The 22,159-nt window shown below is 41.0% G+C and overlaps 1 protein-coding gene across 2 annotated transcripts in view; it reads right to left on the bottom strand.

Moving 5' to 3' along the window:
- Nucleotides 1-298: 298 nt before the first annotated feature.
- otud7b (OTU deubiquitinase 7B) overlaps nt 299-22,159 on the bottom strand; it is a 43,462-nt gene continuing 21,601 nt past the window's right edge. Inside the window, exons 2-12 of one of the 2 annotated variants that reach the window (XM_005744062.1) lie at nt 18,978-19,239; nt 17,481-17,651; nt 16,437-16,664; nt 13,318-13,419; nt 12,761-12,888; nt 9,672-9,778; nt 9,215-9,342; nt 7,307-7,456; nt 6,172-6,289; nt 3,895-3,973; nt 299-3,158 (exon numbers count right to left, since the gene is read on the bottom strand). In XM_005744062.1, coding sequence (XP_005744119.1) covers nt 1,689-3,158; nt 3,895-3,973; nt 6,172-6,289; nt 7,307-7,456; nt 9,215-9,342; nt 9,672-9,778; nt 12,761-12,888; nt 13,318-13,419; nt 16,437-16,664; nt 17,481-17,651; nt 18,978-19,062 — 2,766 coding nt within the window. In that variant the 5' untranslated portion in view covers nt 19,063-19,239 and the 3' untranslated portion in view covers nt 299-1,688. The remainder of the gene's footprint in view (nt 3,159-3,894; nt 3,974-6,171; nt 6,290-7,306; nt 7,457-9,214; nt 9,343-9,671; nt 9,779-12,760; nt 12,889-13,317; nt 13,420-16,436; nt 16,665-17,480; nt 17,652-18,977; nt 19,240-22,159) is intronic. The other variant, XM_005744063.1, reaches the window with a different exon arrangement.

Genomic DNA, 22,159 nt, shown 5'->3' with positions numbered 1-22,159 from the left:
TCTGACCCGTGGTCTCTGACTTCCCAGAACCAGAGGTGGCAGTGTCTGCACCAACTAAAAACCAGTAAAGCTCTGAGTTCACAGACATCAGGAAAAGTGCTCAAATTTGTGCAAAAACAACCAACTTTGACAGACCGAATGCAAAAATAAAAAACAAAAACAAAAAAACTTCAGCAGAACCTCTGAATTTGCAGTAAATAGCCAAACCAATAAGCAGCTAATTAATCAGAACACCATATTAATTAAAATTTCAGGGGAGACCACATAAAACATGTTTTACATTTCTAAACCTTCAGAGAGAACAGAGGGAAAATATTATAAAATTAATATTTAAAAAAAAATAACCAGAATTTGTTAATACCATGTCAGTTTCTCACATCCAGGCGAGTGTTTGTGTCAGTTTGCATCATGGAGAGAGAAATCGCCACTGATTAACGCAACATGTTTGGTAACAAAGCCATAAATTTTCTCCTAAAAATCCCAAAATGTGCTTACGGTACTCATGTTCAACTAAATTAAGTTATTGACTGTTGTCTCCAAAAATCTGCTGTTCTGAACGTTAAGTTTCATCTCACATTTCACATATTATTGCATCTCGAGGCCACACAAACATCAACCATTGTAACAGGAAACAGGAAGACCCGAGTACAAAAAGAAAAACATTCCAACAAACAGAAGAAATACTCTGGACCGGGACAGTACCTTACCATCGTACTATGTTTCTATCTTGTCTTTGATCTATGATGCCTGGTCAATCATGTGACCTGGTCAATAGCTCTTAATATTAAAGAAAAAAGAGGGGGGGGGGGGCTGACATCTTCATAATCCAATTTACAGCATTGGACAAAAATGCAGATTTTTTTTAAGTGATAGTTACTTTGCCCGAATGAGTGCAGTGCAGAGCAGTCGTCTTAAACGCGTTCTGTAACATTAGCACCGCAGCAGCCTACAGAACGCTTATCATGAGCATCACACGACAGTTTCAGTGTGCATTTTATGCGACAAAAGAGGAAAAAAAGCAACTCGACGAGGATTAATTGTGCTGTTTCCCGAGGTACAAGCATCTAATGATAATAGTGTTAATATCTGTATCTGTAACACTGAAATCACCTTATAACCAGACGTGACTTCAAACATCCCTTAATGAACCAATCCAATCATCACAGAATAGAAATGGAGCAGAGACACTCACGCCTTTTCCGTTTGTGCTTGCATCTCTGTTTATGTTGTAGTGTAAGTATTACTTAGTGTGGATGTGTGTTCTGTACATGTATTGATGAGTGTCATGTATGATGCCTGCCATATACATTCGCTCCACTAGGAGGAGATAGTAGCAAGGCGTTCCAACTCCAAGACTTGAGGAGAGTTTGTAGTTCCCTCTCTCACGCGCGCACACACACAGACACACACACAGACACACACACTCGTACACAACGCCTGCATAAGAGCCACAGCAAAATGTAACAGAAGTGCAGTTTACTCTACGGTCTAACGTGACCCTGGCAGTCAAAGACCACCTTGTGTATCCTGTAGTTATGTAGCCTCACTTGGTACTTTCAACAGGTAATGACACGGCTAAGAATAAAAGATGAGGGAGGTGGTTGCCCTGTCCCTCGTCCATCCACAGGCTGATCCGCTCCAGTCGTGAAAAAGGCCACTCGTCAAATTCAAGCCACAACGGGGTCTGCTCAGAACCTGTGGATGGCCGGTTCTGTCTCCCTCTTCCTCAGCTCTTCCCGGTAACAGTAGGAGCAGTAGTTGCCCGTCTCGGGGTGTCCGTAGTAGTTGCAGTTGGGTGTCCGACAGCGGCTGGACTGCAGGCCGGCCAATCCGCTGGCACTGCCCAACGAGTAGTGTCTGACAGGGGGCTGCCCGTTCCGACAGTCTAGATTGGAGCTCATGTCCCGGAAGCCGTTGGTGTAGTTCCCAGTGGTGAGTTCAGCCCCGGGGTAGTCCGGTGGGTCGAATTCGGGGGGATATGAGGGTGCGAGGCGGGAAGGACTGAGGGAGGAGGGGCCTTGCGAGTTATTGTACTGGGGATGGGAGGGAGGCTGTGCAGTGGGGCCGTGCCGGGGGAGGGTTGCATACGAGGGGAGGCCAGGGTAAGAGATTGCCGAGGAGCCACCAGCTAGCTGGCGTCGATTATCAACGTAGCTATGCATGTGAAGATGCTGGGTCAGGGGGGCTGCAGGAAGAGGCTGGTCAATGAAGGAGGGCCTGGGGATGGGCACAACAGCCGAGTACATAGAGGGACTCAAAGGAGACAGCTTAAGCGTGTTGAAGGAAGGCGACGAGTTTTCCGATAGCTCCTCTTTGGGCTCGTAAGGCCGGTAACTTAGCTCTGAACAACCAACCACCTCCTTCTTGGGGGGTTGGAGGCTGTTAGCGATGCTTTTCCTCTCTGCCTCGCGGCGCTGTTGTTCCTGCTCAGCCCGGAAGCGCTCCTCTGCATCGGCGAGGTAACGCTGGATCATCTCCTCCTGGAAGGGCTGCCTGTTGCTGGTGGTGAGGAGGCTGGCAAAGATGAACTTCCTCTCCCCCTGCATGGCGGCCCGCAGGATGCCGAGGCTGACCTTCACATCGGCGCTGTACTTGTAGGGCTCGCTCTCAGTGCTGCTCCCACCACTGCTGCTCATGCTGCTCCCGGCTCCATTGAGACGCTCGCTGCCCGAGGAGGGAGAGCCTTTCCCAGAATCCTCAGAGGCGTGGGCAGAAGGCGAGCTATCCTTGCTGCCCTTCCTCCCTCTAAATGAGCCTTTCTTCTTCTCCCCACCCTCTTGCTTGGCACCTCCAGCTCCAACATTTTTTCCTGGCATCAGCCCACCCACGTTTTTCTTAAACTTGCTGCCCAGGCTCTTTCCAAAACTGCCAAGCTTATTGGCCACAGAGTCTGCCCTCTTCTTGTCTTTATCCTTGTCCTTCTCCTTCTTGGTTTTGTCCTTCCCTGCTGATCCACTGCTGGATGAACTAGATGAAGAGGAGGAGCTGTTCTTGGCCAAAGATCCCCCTCCATTGACTGTTGATCCTGTGGTTGTGTCTCCGTTGCCATTGGAGCTGCTGCTGACAGACTCCTTGTCCGATTCTCCGGAGTCAGGAGGCGACCGGGCATCTTCTCCAGCTGATGCCGTAGGAGACTCTGGCTGGGCCAGCGGGGCTTGCTGCAACAAACAAAGCAGAACAAGTTCTAGTGAAAAAAATTGCAGACCAGTAGGAGAAAATTATACAACTATATAACCAAGGTCCACCACATTTATGGCAGAAGAAAGGTATGAAGAAAGTGAAAAAAGTGATTCAAGAAGCTCTTTTTTGCTCCCAAATGCTGAAAAAAACATGTCCAGATGTCATTTAACTTCTACAAACACGACCTGCAGTGATGCAGTGACCGAAATCAGATAAATGCACCATTTTTCAGAAACTAAGCCATCACGTGGCTATCCTGTGGAAACAGAAAAACTCCCTCTAACAACACAGGGCTTCATGTAAGCTGCCATTCCTTGTAGCATAACCATGAAACTGCTATGAACTTGCTCGTCCGAGCTTCCTGACGTTACCACATGGGACACAAGAGGAGCTTTGTGATAGTGTTTACATGGCGTGACTTTTTGACCTGAACGGGCCACTGTTGTTTGTTTTCACATATACAGCAGTCAGAGGGAGAGCTGGCCCAAAGGAAAAGGAAAGAAATTCTGCTCTTGTTTGTAATAATTGAAGGAATTAACATTCATCACCAACCCCTGAAGCATTTATCTGATTACATCAGGATTTAGTTCCTTTTCTAATAACCCAAAACCAGATTTGTCTGGCAAAGTATTAAAGAAGTCTTCAATTCTGAGCCATCTTCCTCAGCTAACTTGTCAGCCATTTCACAAGAAGTGCTGGATTAAAAATCCTTACCTCGCATGGCAGGGGCAGCCAGGTGACCGTCATGTAGCTGTGCAACATCTGGAGCTTGGCCTCCAAAGAAAGAGCCACACTGGGTCGAAGGGGGAAGGAAAGGGAGAGAAAAACAAGGTAAAGTTCAGTGAGAGGGAACTTTCTGCCAGGGCTTCCTGTGCTAATGGAAAAGTAATTACTGTTGTTGTTTGGGTAGCCGATCACGTTATTTTTATATTGTAACAGCGTTTTTGTCATTACACAGACAACAGTCATGAGCTGGATTCTAAAGCATCATAATAACGGGCAGAAAAATAGATACAAAACAAGCTGCAAAGGGAAGTCAACAACAAAAACACAGCGGTGGAGAGAGATTTAGGTCTTACAGTGAGAACAAGATGTGAAAGCATAAAAACAGAACATAAGTTGTTTCATGTGATAAATGCCAGTCAGTTGCCTTCTTAGAGTGAACCTACATCTACAGCTATATCTATCAAATAAGGAGGTTGGCATACGTATAAGTGATCCCTGGTGAGCCTAAAGTTCAGGCTGCTGTAAATGTTCAATTTCTGATGGTTTTTTTTTTTTTCATTTTTGGTTCTGAATGATGTCATTAAGCAACAATGTCTCTAATATGGTCACCTCGGATACACAGCATTGTCGTTAATCATAAGAAAGCTGGGCAATACTTTTAATTGCTCATAAATAAACAGTAACAAGTAAATTTTGCCATTTAATGTAACATTCACTGTATTTTTTTTCTTTTGTTGTAAATTTGCCCTGTGAGATTAGTAATGTTGAGGAGATGCTTTTTAATTGCACCATTATTCGAATAAGTCAAGGAAATACTTATTTCTTGTCTTATTTCTTCTATTTTATTCTTTACTTGTGTGTGAATCTGCATACTCCATTTTTCACTTTCCTGCTGGAACACATGAATTTCCTTAATGAGGATAATAAAGGATATTTCTATTATTTCCATTTCTATTAATAACAGCATAACAACAGACTGAGGACAGCTAAACACTGCAGTGCATCTATAAATATAATTGTGGTTGGCTTTTAAAAAACTGAAATGTATATTACTATTACTTGTTTTACAAATATTAAAAAGACAGATGTCTTTTTCCCCCATGTTTTACAATCGTAAACAAGCAAATAGCTTCAAGTACGTGACATATACAACCGTGTGTGCATGTCATCAAAATCTGCCTCGAAGACTCGCCTCCATCTCACCCTGCCCCTAGCATCCTCCTCTGTCACGCCAACAGTCTGCATGTCCTCCGTCACTGTATCCATGAATCTTATCTGAGGTGTTCTTTTCTCCTCCTACCAGGCAGCTCCATGTACATCATCTGTCTAATATATCCACTGTCCCTCCTCTGCACATGTCCAAACAATCTCAGCCTTGCCTCGCTCGACCTGAGCCGTCCCTCTGATGCACTGACTTCTAATCCTGTCATTCCTGTTCACTCCAAGTAAAAATCTTAACATCCTTGGCTCGGCTCTGCCTCCTCTTTTTTTTCTTTTTCTTTTTAGTGCCACCATGACCAAACCACCCATCATAGCAGGTCTTATTACCATCTTGTAAACCTGCCCTTTCACTCAGATAAGCCATCTTTCTCACTGCCTATCAACTCACAATTAATGATGGGTATTATAAAGTGTGACCAAAAGTCACTTTAAAATAAGCTCCTGTACAAAATAAGGAATTAATCCAAACAGTGACTCATAGAAAGCTGCTCTGTCAGAGTACAAAGACTGAGCTGGAAATAATGAGAATACGTGCTCTTTAAAGGTAAAGTTAAAATAAAGTAAGTAGAGACTCACATGGATCTAAATGGTGGAGTAAATGGCAAAATCACTAAAAGCATCTCATTGTCGTATACTCTTGTTGTGCTATGGCCTTTTAAGTCAATGACCTTTTCAAACAATGTTAACAGCCACTCACATAACATCATCTCAGCCCGCCGTTTCATCTGAATAAGACCTCTGGTGTCACTCACTGACGTAAATAGGGTGGAAGGTTTTTTTTTTTTTGCAGAGCGGCTATTTTAGTGCTCGTTCCTCTGGTTCATTCATAGAGAAGCGTCTGAGCTAATCTAATTGTCACTAATCTGGAGTCAGCAGTCAATCCCTACACACTGAGACTCGTGTTAAAGAGACAGCTGTCAATAAGGGCAAGCACGCACAAGTGAGCATGTGCCACTCTAGTTGTTAACCGTGTCCTTTGTAAGTGACAAACCAAACAGAACAGACAACCAAAGCTGTATTTAAAAAGGTAAAATCTTTTTGTACCTTGCTAGCATCACGTTGTCTGTGTCATCTTTCCCCCACTCCCAGTCCTTCCCTGGATCCACAGCAAAGTGCAGTGGCAGCATTTTGTGCTCTGAGTCAGTGAGAGGGATCACAACTGCTGGTGGAAACAAGAATAAACATCAGAAAACAATAAAAAAAATACACCTACATAAGTGAGGACCTGTGGGCAAACAGCATCTTTCATCTCCTATTTAATATTTAGCAGTTGGCTTTGGATGGTTTTGAGTTTTCTGTGCAGTGAATTTCAAGTATAGAACTGTGCATAAAATCAGGATTTAGACTCCACTCTTGCAATCGGAAAACATTAAATCACTGCATGGTCTGAATTCCCATGCTATTGACATTAGCATGGGAATTCAGACTATGGCTGCGTCCTTATTTGATTGCAAATCCTTCCAAGGCTGCATCAGGAGTAGTATAAACAAGGCTCCCCACAAATGTGACTCGACCTATCCCAAGATTCACTGCATGCCAAAGAAGTCACAAAGTGAAGGAGCAGACCAACCACGTCCGAGCCAGAAGCACAGCCTTGGATTCCTGGGGTCACTGGGGTTTCTTTGTGGGCAGTTTTTTAGTGTGCAAATGCTGTCAGAGGCATTCACCGTAGTTTAGCCAAGTTCAGGCGAGAGTGCAGTACTTACAAAAAGAGAAGAGAGCTGTGACTAAATGGAAAACCAATCTACACATGAGTGTGCTGGTGCTCTAATGTTAATAATATCTTTTTTCCAGTTGTTTAAAAACAACAACAACAAAAAAACACATTACTGGACCCCTGATAACATCTTTCATCTTGTATTTTTAGCCCAACCTGGAGCTGAGCTCCATGGATCCTGGAAGCCCAGTTCTCTTTAGTCATCATTCCCAAATAAATCATCAAGAACAATACGCAAAAAGGACTTCCCCATCAAGCAGCGGCACCAAGCTGTAAAGTAAGAAAGAAACCCCTAGTGCTTACTAGAAACTCATCAACTTCTCTGGGGGAATATTTGTATAAGCATTCCCCTGATTGATGTACTCGCCTTTATGGCTTTAAGATATCAGCTGCTTACTACCAGCCCTTGAAAAAGGAATCAATATTTATGCGACCATTTTAAAGGATGATGGAGAGCATCACCTTGCTCTTTCGAGCTGTCCTTCTGTTCCATGGAGACCAGAGCAGAGAAGTGCGCCTGATCGTATGCCAGGACCAGCGGAGAGCGGTGGCACTTGGCAGCTGGCACTTCCAGCGGTAGGTAGATGCCTCCGAATGGGATGGGAGCAAAAGCTGGAGGGTGAGTAATAAGCACATTAAACATCTGCGAAACGGGACCTCAGCTCTGTTTCTCAGTCAGTAAAGCACAACAGAAACATACGAGTAAACAATAAAGATATACAAGGACAATACTTCACTTGTTGGAAGATTTTTAATCTACTTGAAATGGAAAAGATCATTATCAAAAAACAACAACAGCTACTAAAAGATAGCAAACTGTTCATGCTTTAGTTTATTCCCAAGAATGCTGGTTTCACATTTGTTTTTCCAAACAAAGTGCTCCAATATATTTATTTAACCTTATTCCACAAGGAAGTGAAACTCTAATGTTATTAAGATGAGTCTTTTGTGAGACCTGTCCTGGGACGAGACAGGCAAGCCGCCACAGCCCAGCTGTAACCAGAGAAACCCTCTGAAGCACGGGGAAAACATAAAAGGCTGCCAGGAGTTCATACTGTTTGTTTTAACTTTAAGATATCAGAAGGGCAGAGTTCATTTGAAATACTGCAATCATGAATCACGGATTATCTGGTTCAAAGCTTTTGTTTGGCCTCAGTTTTGTAATCTGTAAATGACAAACACCTACACTCCTGTTCACAGAAAAATAGTCTTAAAAAAAAGCTGAGCTCATCTGGAATCTTAATCCCACGTGAATGTACCCAACTAATTTCCACTAACGCTGGAAAACACAGTTTTTCATAAACTGGCTGCTCATACAAATAAAACTAGCCTTTACATCACTTTGAGATTGTTGTGCTGCAGCTGCTAATGTTTTCTGGTTCCGTGACTTTATGAAAAGCCCATTTCTGGTCTGTGACTTCATATCTTTCACAAACTGGAGATTCGAGAATCCAAATGAAGACAGATTATGATCTTTGAAGGGGAAAAATACATTTTCTGGGTATAAGTGGACAGAAAATAAACAGGCCCTGCTACATTCGTGTAAGGAGGCCGGCAACACCACTTTTGTGTCTCCCATCAACAGCTTTCATCGCTTTCTGTCTCAGCTAGCCTGTTAGCTTGAAGCTGCAGCATGTGCACAGAAAGACTGTCGATGTGCAGACCACGGCTTCAGTGGGTCATTGGGAATTTTAAAAAAACATACAGGAAACACCTTTAGTTGTAGTTTTTGTCAGTTTGGTCAAATCAACAATTCCACCCACTGATAGTGAAGATGACCCACACGAGCAGCTAAGGTTTTTACAGATGATGGTCCAAAAAAAAAAACAAAAAAAAAAAAACAGAAGACGGGCTACAGCAGCAGAGGACCACGCTGTGTGCCACTCCTGACAGCCAGTAAATATTGTCAGACTTAGTTAATTTCTGCTGTAACTAATAAGGTGGCAGTTGAGTGTATATTTACTGTGACATCTTTACATGTGTATTGTAATAAGTATTCTGAACTACTTACAACTTGCATCTAATAAAAACCTAAAAATCTACAGTGACATCTTTTTTTAACTCATTGTGTTCACGAGATTTTCCAAAAACCTGACCTCTGACCTTGAGGTAAAGGTTTATTCAGACATCCAAGAGTTTTAGTAAATGTAGCTAAGGCATTAATTTGAAAATCCTACGTCCCCTCGATCTCGGCTTAGAGTGCTCAGAAAGTTGGGTGTTCACGCCGCACGCCCGGAGGGCTGACAACAATCCCTCATCAGACTTTCATGGCTGCAGGTTAAAAATGGAAACTAATGAAAATGGAACATTTAAAAACAATAAAACTAAACTGAAAGTGAAATAATGAAAAGTCTTTTCAGGCTTATTTACCCTCTCCTCCCGAGTCCCTCAGCATGGTGTCAGCGACCACCACGATGGGCCTTCTAAGGACATGAGCCAAGACAAAGACGTGAAACTCCTCCAAACTCTCATAAACCGGCTCGTCTGAAGACTCCACTCTGGAAACAACGACAGCAACAGTTTCTTGTTTATCAGAGATGATTGTTTACACTAAAGATAACAGTTTATTACTACCAACTTGAAACTTTGGCTAACAGTAAAACTTAAAAACCACATTGTGTTAGTGTGGCTTTGGTTTTTATAGCTTTACAGTCACTGTATTCAACCCAGTGGACTTTTTTTTGCCACAGTAAAAAAGCAGATGGACTAATGAGGGCCGGTCACTCAGTTGTGACTGTGAGTGTGCTTGTCTGTTCATGAATAAAAACATGACTGTGACTAAGTGTGCTGGGTTAACAGTCACTGCATTGTCCGGGCCAGGCCTTACCCGTTGGTGCCGTTGGTGCTGTAGTGTATTCTCGGTTCGCTGGAGGCGAGCTTCAACAGTTCATTCCACTCTTTCTGCCACTCCTCCTCCGTGTACACCAGCCCAGACTGAGGAGAAAAGAAGGGCGCACACACACACAAACACAACTGCCATTTAGAGAGGCCGTGTCAAATGTCACAAAAGCATGTACTGACGTTATGGCGTCTCACCTCAAGGTTACATGCAGACAATTGAGCCTAGAGCCTTTAGAAACATACAGTCGCTCGTACAGTAGCCACAGAGCAGAGCTGTCAACACATATTCTAAATTTTATTAAATTAAACTGCCATTGGTTTGCGAGAATCAATAATCATCTGTGGAAAATCTGGAAAAGCTGCACTGCTGCTGGCATGAGAAGAGAGCAGTGATCGAGTGTGCAGTTAAACTGACAATTAGGAAACATAAGAGGACAAATATCAGCTGAACAACTCAAGGCAAACGTGTCCAGGGTATGTTAAATGACAGGGATGCCAAATAGGTTAAAGCTCCATATGACCTTTAGATGCAAACTTGAAGCTTGATTTAGACTTTACATCTTAACTTGAGTAGTAACCGGAAACTCCTTTTATCCCTACACTGCAACCTTCCACGCCATTCAAGACGCCGGGGTATGCGTTGACCCGATTTGTAGTTCCATTTCTTGGGAGGTGCACGTCAGGTTACGTTGAATATTGCGGTGCAGGGTTAAAAAGCTGTTCTGGTTATAACATGGCTCTGACCCAGAAGTACAATTCAGATGTAAGGGATAGATGTGAACTTAACTCTGTCCAAGCTGCTGATCTCAAAGGTTAAATTTATAGTACTGTGTTTAATTCCTGCTATAAGTGGTCAACATTGCTGTTTGCATATAGACCTGTGCTGGTGCGTCTGCATTGCTCTGCCATCACAAGTAAAAGTGAGCTTTCATTTCAAACTTGGAGTTAATAATTTTAAATTCTTCTCCTTCCTGCTTCCACTTTAACAAAATGCAGGAAGGAGAGAAGACTTCAGAACCAACTATGAGCAAAGCAAGAAAAACACAAAGGTCTACACTGACAGTAGACAAGCTATCACATTAGCAAACTGAGCAAGCCAGAGGTAATTAGAGCATATTACATTTTGTTTCACAGAGGTATTACCTTGTTGCTTAACAACAACACGTGTTTATGCTGCATATTAAAATTATTATTATAGAAAATTAAAGAGACCTATTACAGATGTTAATGTCTCTGTCACTGCCACACTTACAGGAAGTAACAATAACAACTGTGTGATAATGATGGTAAATAGTTCACAACCCAACACTGCTAAACACAGAGTGATTAACACTCAGAGCCCTGTCTGTAAACATTACAAACTTAGCATAGTGGAACATTAACTCTTCTTACTGAGTAATGAATAGATGAGTGATAAAAACTTCAAGCGCTGCAGGTCCCTGGAGGTTTGAATTTTATGTTGAGGAAAAGATTATTCCATGTTTGTCACAGCAGAGCATACTCAGCGTATCAACCGGCCATTCTTCTATAGCTTAACCCAATAACTGTATTTGTTAATGCTACATAGAGCTTATAAAGGAGATCTCTATGTTGAAATAAATATAGAAGCTATAGAAGCAGTTATATCTCACTCTGGTTTTGTACTCGTGAGGAATTAATGCACAAAGTACGATATTCAAATGTTTTGTTTAAATGAATGGTCAAACTTGATTTTTGGCCAGTTTTGACAGCCACCAAATAAAATCAATGACCTAAATTCACACAGAGCAGCCACAGGCCCGAGCACTGCCCACGGAGCAGCTCCACTAGAGCGTGTTTGGTTTAAGTGATTTGCTTGAGGATGCCTCAGATATTCTGCTGTGAACATTATGCAGTCATTCATGTGGTTTCCTCTTACTGTGGGTATGTGCATGCTGTCTGCATCCACTTTAAAAAAAAAAAAAAACATACTTGCTGTGCTACAATTTTAAGCTTTCATGAGGATAAAAGTTGTGTTTTGTAAAACAGGCTCTAAAATCCTGTTTTTGACACATTGCGAAAAAGCGTTATCAGCACGCAACTAAGAAAAAAGGTGGAGATACTTGTGCTGAGAGTTACATCTCAGAATCAATGTTTGCATTTGATATGGCCGTCAGTCATGTTGCTATGGCTGCAAAAAAAGGACAAAGGTGACTTTTCATGGTAAAAACAACAATTTTCAAAAGTTAGTTAACCAATAATGAGTTACATGGGAATTTGGTTTGATATGTAAACCTGCAAGTGCCACTTTTTTTTTTTTTAAATACAACAGCGCTGCTAAAAATGTTTGAATTTAATCCAGAGTACTGCTGCACAATTAAAAATAAATTAAAAAAATAAAATAATAAATCTTAAATACTGGTCAAAAATGCGGGAAAATAGATTTACAAGTTTCCATTTCTTTGTACTTTAATTATAATTTAACTGAAAAAACAAAGAATAACTTAAATAACTAAACTAAACATAACACAACCAGGAACAGAGTGAATTCAGGAAGGTAAGGGGTTTACAAAAATATATTAAAAAAAAAAAAAGTTTTCTTTTGATGAAAATGAAGGCCAAAAGACAATTTATCGAAAGTACCTGTTTTACTCCTTTCAGCTGCTCCCACACCACAGGCTTTCTCAGTTTTACCACAGATGCCCTTCCTGGTGCAACCCCATATCTTGTTTTACTAATTATTGTAAATCAAAGTTAACTGAATTTTCAAAACTCGATAAACTTCAGTGAGGAAGACAGTCTTGTCCATAGCTAAAGTATTTACAGTTAAAAATGCAGCAGTAGTGGAGGAAACTAAATAAAAACAAAAACTAAATTCTAATGATTCAGAATTCAAACTACACCTTGTTTATCTTATTCTGTGCACTAGCGCTGCCCCTTCATCTTCTGAACTGCATGCTACTCGTTAAATATCAAATGTTATGCAGGCTGACTTATCTGGCATGCAAGGCATGTGAAAAGCCTCAACTTGCCTAGTAACTTCTCTGTGCACCGCCCTAATACAGTCATGGGAATAACAAAGATAGGCAAGACTAATGTGCAGCCTCTGTGACAGACCTCTTTGTTCTGCTGGGTCTGCTGCCACCTCCACCTGCGCTTCAGTGCCTCTCTCTCCAACCCATGATCCATCAGCGCGTACAGGGACTTCCGCAGCATCAAGTCTCGGTCGTGAAAGCCCCACATACCTGCAACAGAAACAAAATCAGGTCGTTAAACACACATCAACAGAATCTTTTGTACAACCACATCTAATCATATAGGTGTGCAGATGTTTCAGGGGTTTTTCTGTATTGTCATGTCCCAAATAAAAAAAAAAACTACAAACTTACAATGGCTAAAGGGTCTAACTGTCTTTTAATGAGAACAAGTTAAGCACATGAATATTATACTCACACCTACTATAAAAGTCTGGAACAATGCCTGCACAGTTGGAGCATTATTAATTTTCTGAGCTAGGAGTCCTAAGTGGGCTGTAAAGGCAAAGTGAACGTGCACGGCAACATTGTAAAATGCAATTAGTGCTTAAGCTAACACTGGAGTTCCCTTAATGAATGCTAATGGAGTGTGAACCTACACTGTATTGGGGTCTTGTTTGAAAGGCCCGTGATACTCACCGAGCGAGGCTGCGTGCAGCAGGCAATTTCCATCTCCGCTTGTTGCCAGAGGTAGCAGACTCTGGCAGTTTGAAACCACTTTTGTCCACCAGTTCAGCCGCCCTGCAGGTGAATAATAAATGTTTAACTCACATGTTTGCATGACAAATATGGTGAAGTATTCATCCAAAACAACTGCTGTGCAAGTCCTCAAAAAGATAGTCATTTGTGTCAACATGTGATTTTCAAGTCAAAAGACTTCCAGAGAAGGTTTTCCTGTCGTGTCAGCAGTCTTAGCAGTGTGTCATTTTGTCTTATTTTGGAATGAAACAATTCACCTTCAAAAGTCATAGCCTATAATTATGAGTTAGTGATTACAACACCTCTGCCTTTACAGGTATTCAGATTTTGCTACAACTGTCAGAGCTGTTTGAATGAGTTATATGTTTACTGTCACAATTTAATATAATGATGTTGAAAACAGTCTATTTTCCTGCCCTAGCTGCACACACGAGGTGAGCACAAAATAAGAAATTCAACACAAATTGTGATTCAATTTTATTGCCCTTGACCGTGGAAAAGCTAATGGCATAAGATGTAAGTACAACTCCTCCGGTTTCATACACAAAACAAAAAAAATTATTGCGCTAGCTTATGTGGTTCCAGTTCTACAGGGATTCAAAAATAGATAGGCAAAACGGAGTGTGCCTGCTCCGACCGGTTTTAAAGGGTTAATGATATATTTTATGTAATAATTTATAAAATTAGGTTAGAAACAATAGAAGACAAATGGCACGAAATACACTTTTCTATCGTCCACACGATATATATCGTCATATCGCCCAGCACTACTCGATAATCAGATTATCTCTTCTGAGTAGCAGTTGGCAAGTTTGGGAACGAAGAACCTTTTAACAAACTTCGAGCACAACTAGACTCGTGGTGGGGCAGCCATTGGAGAAAGGGAAAAAAAATTTAAAATACTGGTGACAGTGTTACCGCTCAGCGTCTTAGAAGACACATATTAGAAGACCTTGGTTTCAAGTTATCACATTTACAAATGTTCAGGATCTTGACCTTTGACCTTTAGGTCTAGGTCACTGAGATTCGAACTTGTCAATAGGGCTGAACGATATATCGCATTTGCGATAATATCGCGACATGATCAAGTGCAATTTTCTAACCGCAAAGGCTGCGATTATACTCTGGACATGTCCAAATTCATGGGCTGCATCCTCCTGAGGCCGCATTTGTAGACCGATTACGTCACAGCGACGCGCCGAAGGCTGTCCAAATTACTACCATATCCCAGAATTCATAGCGCGGCCCAGCCAAACTCCAGTTTCCAGCAATGGCGGCCGCTACTAAGTTTTAAAATTACTCATACTAATCTTTCTGGGTCACAAAATAAACTTTTAACATATTTTCAGGCGAGAAAGTAGCTGTGTAAACATCAAATATCTGCTCGGTTTATCAAGATATCCCATATTTGCAAAAGTGCTTCGACGTTTTCAGAGGCGTCTGCTACCCTCCGGCTGGACAGCTAGCCGGGAGCTCGAGGGTTACTGATGCGGCCGAGAACGGCACAACTCCCGGCACATCATTTTCAGATCACCGCGGAGTTTCGCTGCTCGGGTTAAACGTAATATATAAGTCACTTAGACAACCTAAAAACGTTATTGTTGGGCTTTTTTCAGTGTTTTGTTTGTTCGTGAGTAAATCGGTTTGGCTGAGATTAAAGTTATTAGATTAGATAAAATAAAACTTTATTAATCCCCCGGGTGGGTTCCTCCTTGGTTTTCACACAGCTGACTAAACGTCAAACAGAAAACTTATTAAACAGAAGTATGAGACAGTCGAGAATTTACACCAGTGTCTGGTTATATTTTAGATAGCAAGAAGCAGACGGCCGAGTTTATTAAACTCCACCGAGACAGCGGTGACGCTAATCAGAACTAGACCGTCCAATTTCACGCCTTTAAATTTTAAAGGCGTGTTTGTGTGTGTGTTTATACAATTGCTATTATGTTTGCACTTTATGTGTAATGTTACTGACTGCAGAGATCAGTAAGATGTGTGTATTTTTTATTTATTAGTTTTATTTATTTAATATTATTTTTTAATTGAATGACTGTCTAGTAGTTCACAGATGTCGAAAAACTGAGTGTGGTAAAGCCACTGATTTTTTTAATGTATATTTCTGCAATCTGCACATTGTACTGACTTTCATTTTAATGTTTACACCAGGGTTCCTTGTCAGCACTTTATGCTCAGATGTTTGTAAGCTAAAAATAAACTATTGTGTATGTTCAAATATACTGTTGTGATTGAAGAAGTTAAATAAAAATGTCAGTCATCAATTCATGCATCACCTCATGTCATCATAACAGAGGTCTGTCTTCCAGGAAAGAACAGTTTAAAATTAATGTAATATAGTATTGGCCATACTATATGATGTATTGCTTGTCTTTGTTTAATAATACAGAAGACAAAGACCTTAAAAAATAATCGCATATCGCATCGCAATCGCAATATTGGGGCAAAAAATCGCAATTAGATTATTTTCCATAATCGTTCAGCCCTACTTGTCAAAGAGGTTTAGTAGATACACCTATGGTATAAATTTGAAGCTCCTACATCGACTCATTCTCGCATTATGGCATTCATAAACTTAGCTGTCCATGCTGCCTGCCCAGCGAGGTGACGACAAGGAGAAGACGGAAGACAGAGAGGCAAGGACCGAACAAGAAATGTCTCAAAATATATTTCACAAAACCACCAGCTGACACTCTGGATACAAAATTTACATTTGGAAGTGGCGGGTCAAAGTAACACCACAACAAGTTCTTCAAAGGGGCCAAGCTACCACTGCAAAATAGCATTTTACCCTTGTTGGTAATTTAACATGAACTAGTCACAACAAACGTCACTTAAAACAGCATGTCGTGATTTTAAATCCAAATATTTAAAACAGAAGCAGTACATCTGTTGTCTTATAAATGCAGGAGTAGGCAATATATTTTGGAATAGAAACAACAAACACTCGTGTCACTTCAAAAGCACGTGGGGGGTAAGAACTGTCTTTTATCTGCAACCAAGTCAAGCCTAAAATCTCATGTATGGTACAGAGTTATACTAACCGGCTTGCTCCAAGGCCACCATCATGGACTGCTCAATAAGGTCCCTCTCAATGAAGTTCCTGAAGTCGTCCCGGTACACAGTGAGGTCTGGCAGTTGGAAAGTGCACAGGGGCGTGTCCAGAAGAGGCTCATTGCTGCTACCGCCGGTGCTCGAGACGTGAGAGCGGGCCAGAGAAACGATGGTAGAGCTAGCATGAGAAATACCCCTTGACAAACGCTTCTCTGTAGCTACGGAGAGAGAGAGAAAAAAAAGGTGTTGCACGAAGTGCATATTTGCACATTATGATTTGTAGTTATTATGTTTAGTCTCAGGGTAGACCAGAATATTAAGCGGTAGGACAATTGCTAGTATTTTTATTTGATAAGGAATGAAACTGTGCATTAGTAACCTTTCGGGAATGATACATTATTTTTGGCAGCAGGGGGACATGCCTGCATTTTAAAAAGTGTGGACTCACCTAAACTAAGAGACAGCTCAACTAAACTTTCGCCCAAACATCCAATGTAAATTGTAACGTAGAATTTTGCATATCACAGCTGAAACACCAACAGGGCTTATTATCAGAAAACTGCTCGCTGACTTGGTGCTGTTGTCAGCGTTACACCGTGGTCATCACAGAAGCTGTGACATCAACCCAGCTCTGCAACCATTTTTACTCATATTGAAACTACTGCAGTCTACTCCTAAACCACTGTCGCTATTCAGGAAAGAAGAAAGAAAAAATAATATATCAGTGTTTAACCATGAAAAAGTAATACAGAAAGTTTAAACTTCTCATCTTTTCCAACCTTTGCAGTTACATCCCTGTGTCATCTGGGTTCCTAAACTGCACCAACTCACACGCTCGAGCCTCAAGCCTCCATTGCGAGCACCAGATTACAAAAATACTGTGAGGTTTAAACCCTCTGTAATTGTCACTTTATCAGCTGATATGTAGTCACTGCATGTTTGTTGTAGTCAAAACATTTAGATTAAGTTGGTGCACCTAATAAACTGCAAACTGAACTCATGTTTTGGACTAACTCACTTCCTGAGAACCTCACCTTGCACCACCTCATCTTGGCGATGGAGTATAGGCCGTCCTACCCGAGCCATCTCCTTTTCAGGGGCCAGATACGTTCGCTCTTCTGTGAACGAATACGACAGGTTCCCAGCATGCACCTGTCGCAACTGCTCAAAGTCACTGAGGGCAGCAGTGAAATCCCAGTTCTTGCCTAGGAAGAGAGAGGAAGGGAGAGACAGAAACATCTGTCTGAGTTAACTGCTCCAACAGGACTACCTGAATCTTTTTGGCCAGCAAATGACTGATTCCTCATCAGTTTAAATATTTACCACAAGTCAATGCAACACGGGCTTTCTGTTGTACCCAAAGGCCGCTGACACATTCCTTTATTGGATAAACGCCTCAGCTCGCTCTCTTGCTGATGTTGCTGCAATGCATTACATTTTAACCCATATTCTTATCTGCAACTTGTGCTGCTGCTAGGCAACAGAAGCCCTGCTGACACTAGTAATACCTTCGTTCAGACTTTGATAGCATAATTAACAGTAAAAAGCCAAAAGCACTTACTGAGTCCACTGCCTGGAACATCATCTCCAGTTAACTTCCTATAACTACATCCCCACTTCTGCTTTTTTTTAAGTTCACTTGAAGCAGAAATGAAATTCGTAGATTAAAAATAGAAGGGATCAAAGTGTAAAGACAAACAGATCTGATAAGTTTTCGCTTTACATCTGTATTTTCACATTGAAGGAAGCTACTAGAAGAAAGTGGTGCTTTCTAATGATGTGGAAAACACAGCTGGAATGCAACGCTGGTGATGCAACAAAGCTGTGCTGAGATAGAGAGCGTGAACTCAGGTGGAGGAAACAGAAATGGCATTTATAGGGCTTTTTTAGCCTTACAACTCCAGGAACCTTCGACCACAGTTAGCCGCATTCATACACTTCTTTATTCCATAATCATCACACACTTTGTTTATCTCACATCCTTGGCCAATTTAGAACCACCAATCAACTTAAAAAAAGGATCTATTTGAACTGTGGGAGGAAGCTGGAAAACCCACAGAGAAATCTGCACAGGGCCAGAAGAAACATGTAAACTCCACACAGGAAACTCCCAACACGTTAGAAGATTCAAACCAAGCACTAATCACCGCACTACTGTGAAAGAAAAGTGACAACAGCAGCTCTTCTTAATTCAATCTCAATCTAATTATTTGCAGTCAAAAAGCTAATAAATATCACATCAAACCACAAGTGCGAGAAGCATAAATATAAAGCAAAGCAAGCTTTATGCCTGGGTCCAGCTATTACCAACTATTTTATACATCGTGAAATACATCATTAAAACACTGCTGCTTGTTTAGTCTTAATATTTAAGTTCAAGTCTTAATTTAAACAATCAACTATACTTTAAAATAAGGCTCAGTCTGAACTAACATCCATTAAGGAAGGGGAAAGGAAACGTCATGTTGCATTCATCACTTTAGCTTTGCAATATTGTTAATAATGAAATTCTACCATCCTCAGTAACTCACCCTCTAGCAGGTCTCTGGCCAATCCCGGTTCAGCTCCAGTGGAACGGACAAAGTCGGACAGGACTGCGTCCATATCCACGGTCATGTGATCATGAATTCACAAGTTGGCGGGTTGCATCCAGGCATTAAAAAGAAAGAGAGAGAGAGAGAGAGAGAGAAAGAAAGAAAAAAAAAACCTGTACTCTGCTCTCCCCGACAGGGCAGCAAAGTGAATGGATAAGGTGGAGTCGGCCTCTACCTTCAGCTAGTCTGTCAGCCACACCTGAAAAAAAGGGGGGAAGTAAGATTAAGGCTGCAGGTAAAAACCCATCAGAGTTTAAACATCCACATTAATCAGCTTATAAGAAATGAAAAGAGTGCAAGAGGTGATATAATAACCTTATTCAACCCCTTTTTGAATATAAACCTGTTGTGGCCTGGATGTTTTTGAACTTGACACCTTTCACAGTCACTTGTCCCGCCCATGAAAACAGCAGAGACACACAAAGAGCACAGGTTTCACTAACTGCTTGAACAGAAACTAACGGGAGTCAAATGACAAGTCGAGTAGCTCTGCGAGGTGTGATGTTTGTCACGTGGGAAACTTTACTGTGTGGTTTCAGCTGCTTTTATGAACTCTTTAATTAAAGCTGACAAGTTAAAAATTTAAAAGTCATGACTCATGATCCCTGTAAAATCTGGAATCAAGACAAGTGCTTCAATCACACCTGCAAATATGACCTGCTGAAAGGGTAAATGAGTGTGCACCAAGTATAATTTACTACATGGTTTCCCACTAAACTACATTTATTTGAGCAAGTGTCTCCGCATCTCATCTAAAGAGAGAATGGAGTGTCACACAACTGATTGGTGTGCTTGGTGGAAATTTTACTTTGGTTTAACGTTGTTCAACATTTTCTGTTACGGCGCAACTGCAACATATCTACAATACACCAAGACTGCATTTTTGCTATTGAGCAATTTACTGGCCCTATAGATATTTACTAGCCCATCAAAAAAGATACCTTTATCTATAAAAATATAGTACTTTTTAGAATTTATATATCTATATATCCATCCTGCACGCTGCACTTATCTCTGCTAGAAAGCAGGGTTGTTGTATGTTTGCAATTAAGAAAGAAATCAATCAAATGTAAATTGTGTCAAACTAGACAAAGAGTTGATCTGCATGTAGAGCTTCTTATTCCGACTTTTTAATTTAGTTGTGCTGTTGTGTAAAACAAACAATATGTGAAAGATTCATCTTATTCACATTTAAACCATCTTAACTGAGTTTCTTCAAAAGAATTTTATTCCCATTTAATGTAAAAAGAAGATTTGTTTTGATTGGTAGTAGCTGTCAGCCCCTGGGTCAGCTGCTATTCATTTCCTGTAAAATGCAGAAAATATTGTTGTTGATGCAGACAGCATTTCAGCATCTTTACCTACATATAAAACTTCATACCACTCGTTTAGTCCAATGATTATGACTATGATTGCTCCACAATGACCAGTCAGCAAGCAGTCAAGAAAATAATGGGAAACCTTGTTCACAGAAATACCAACACCAACACCCTGTATGAATATTTCTGAAAACATTAACTGGAAAAGGTCATGGCTTTTACCAAGAAAATCCCTACTAACCAACAAACGAGAATGGCGACTTTCCAAATTATTCATAACTGTTGCTGTGAAAGTGTTGTTCAACCAGAAATTAAAAAGATGGGAAAGGACAACTTGTGCATGCATCTTTCCTGGAACTATGCTCTCAGTAAACATTTTTCCCCGATGCATTTAAGAACTAGATTACTGAACTGCTAGTTTCTGGTATTACTGAATAAAATTCCCAAGGCATTTTTTAAATTGCCTTTATGGTCATCAGGAGTCAGAAAGGAAGTTTCAAAACACCAGGATGGTGACAAAAACAGGCACCTTGAAGTCTCACCAGACTTCACTAACCAACTGGTAATTTGCCATCTTTTATACTATCTGTGGAACCAACAAGCTGAAGTCCAGTGCTGCCACATCTGTACTTTATATTTACTCTTGTACATCGAGTGTAGATTAAGCAAAGACTAAGATAAATTTAAGATAAAGCAAAGAAATAACTGTCTGGCAAAGCAAGAGGTAAAAGAAGTGAAGACGTGTCACATCCAAGTACAGCCTGAGGGAGTGGTTTGGTATGAGGAAACACGTCGTGCCTTTCGCTCATTTGAAATCAATTAGTCTTCAAATTTCAATGGCAGAGCCGAAGGACCTACAGTGAGCAAGCTTCAGTTTGGCACTAAAATCAATACAGAAACATCATCGGGACTGAAATAAAGACAGAGTAAGGATCGACGGGCCGTTGGCATAAAGGATATAGAGGGCAATCGATGCACAGCAGACAAAGACTATGAATCAAAGTAGCCCTGGTCTGACGGATGTAATTTGGGACCAAATCAAAGCAAAGGGGCCTCTATTTTGTTTTGGTGCTGTAGCCAACGTGATCAATTAACCAAAAATATTCAATTGGAGATACGAAATAGAGAGAAAAAAAAATCTCTAATGCTTTCCCTTTCACCCTTAGTGAATGTTTGAGGGGTGCATACGTAAACCCGGTGCACCAAAAGCTCAGGTCTCAGGATGCTTCACTGTGGGGTTTTTTGTGTGTTTGTTTTTTCTTGGGCTCTGTATGATATTGGTGAGAGTAGATACCCATGACATGGTCATCTAAGCCACACAACTTTGGCTGTGAAGACATAAGCTCCATCCAGCTGCTGTCAAGACCTTGTTTCCAAAAGGGGGAGCTACAACAGTTAGTTTCAAACAAACAATTAACTGAAGGGCTGCACGAATGGCCACTATGAGGTAAAAAAGAATTAGTCCAACATTAAAAATACAGAGCTGGTAAGCACTTTACTATGTCTTCAGAGGGCTTCCATCCGTCTTTGCCAAACATTTGGCAAACAATTTCTCTTTTATATATTTTCTTATAATACAGTCATAATACACTCAATTATATTTCAGTATCATCTAGAATATGCGTAACAGAAGAAGAAAAATTACCACTAAGAGGAAGTGGGAATTATGCTGTTATCCACTGTAGTGTGGTGCAGAGTTTTTATTCACTTTACTTCCATTTTATTGATAAGCAGCATGAGGAGGAGGAATGAAGTAGTGATTTAGGTACAAACTACTAGCAGGGATCTGTCATGGCCTAG

The sequence above is a fragment of the Pundamilia nyererei genome, unplaced genomic scaffold (genome assembly GCF_000239375.1).
Source record: "Pundamilia nyererei isolate P.nyererei 1_Seehausen unplaced genomic scaffold, PunNye1.0 scaffold00138, whole genome shotgun sequence".
NCBI classification, from domain to species: domain Eukaryota; kingdom Metazoa; phylum Chordata; class Actinopteri; order Cichliformes; family Cichlidae; genus Pundamilia; species Pundamilia nyererei.
The sequence above is the reverse complement of the archived record's forward strand: the minus strand, read 5'-3'. Positions and strand labels throughout refer to the sequence as shown.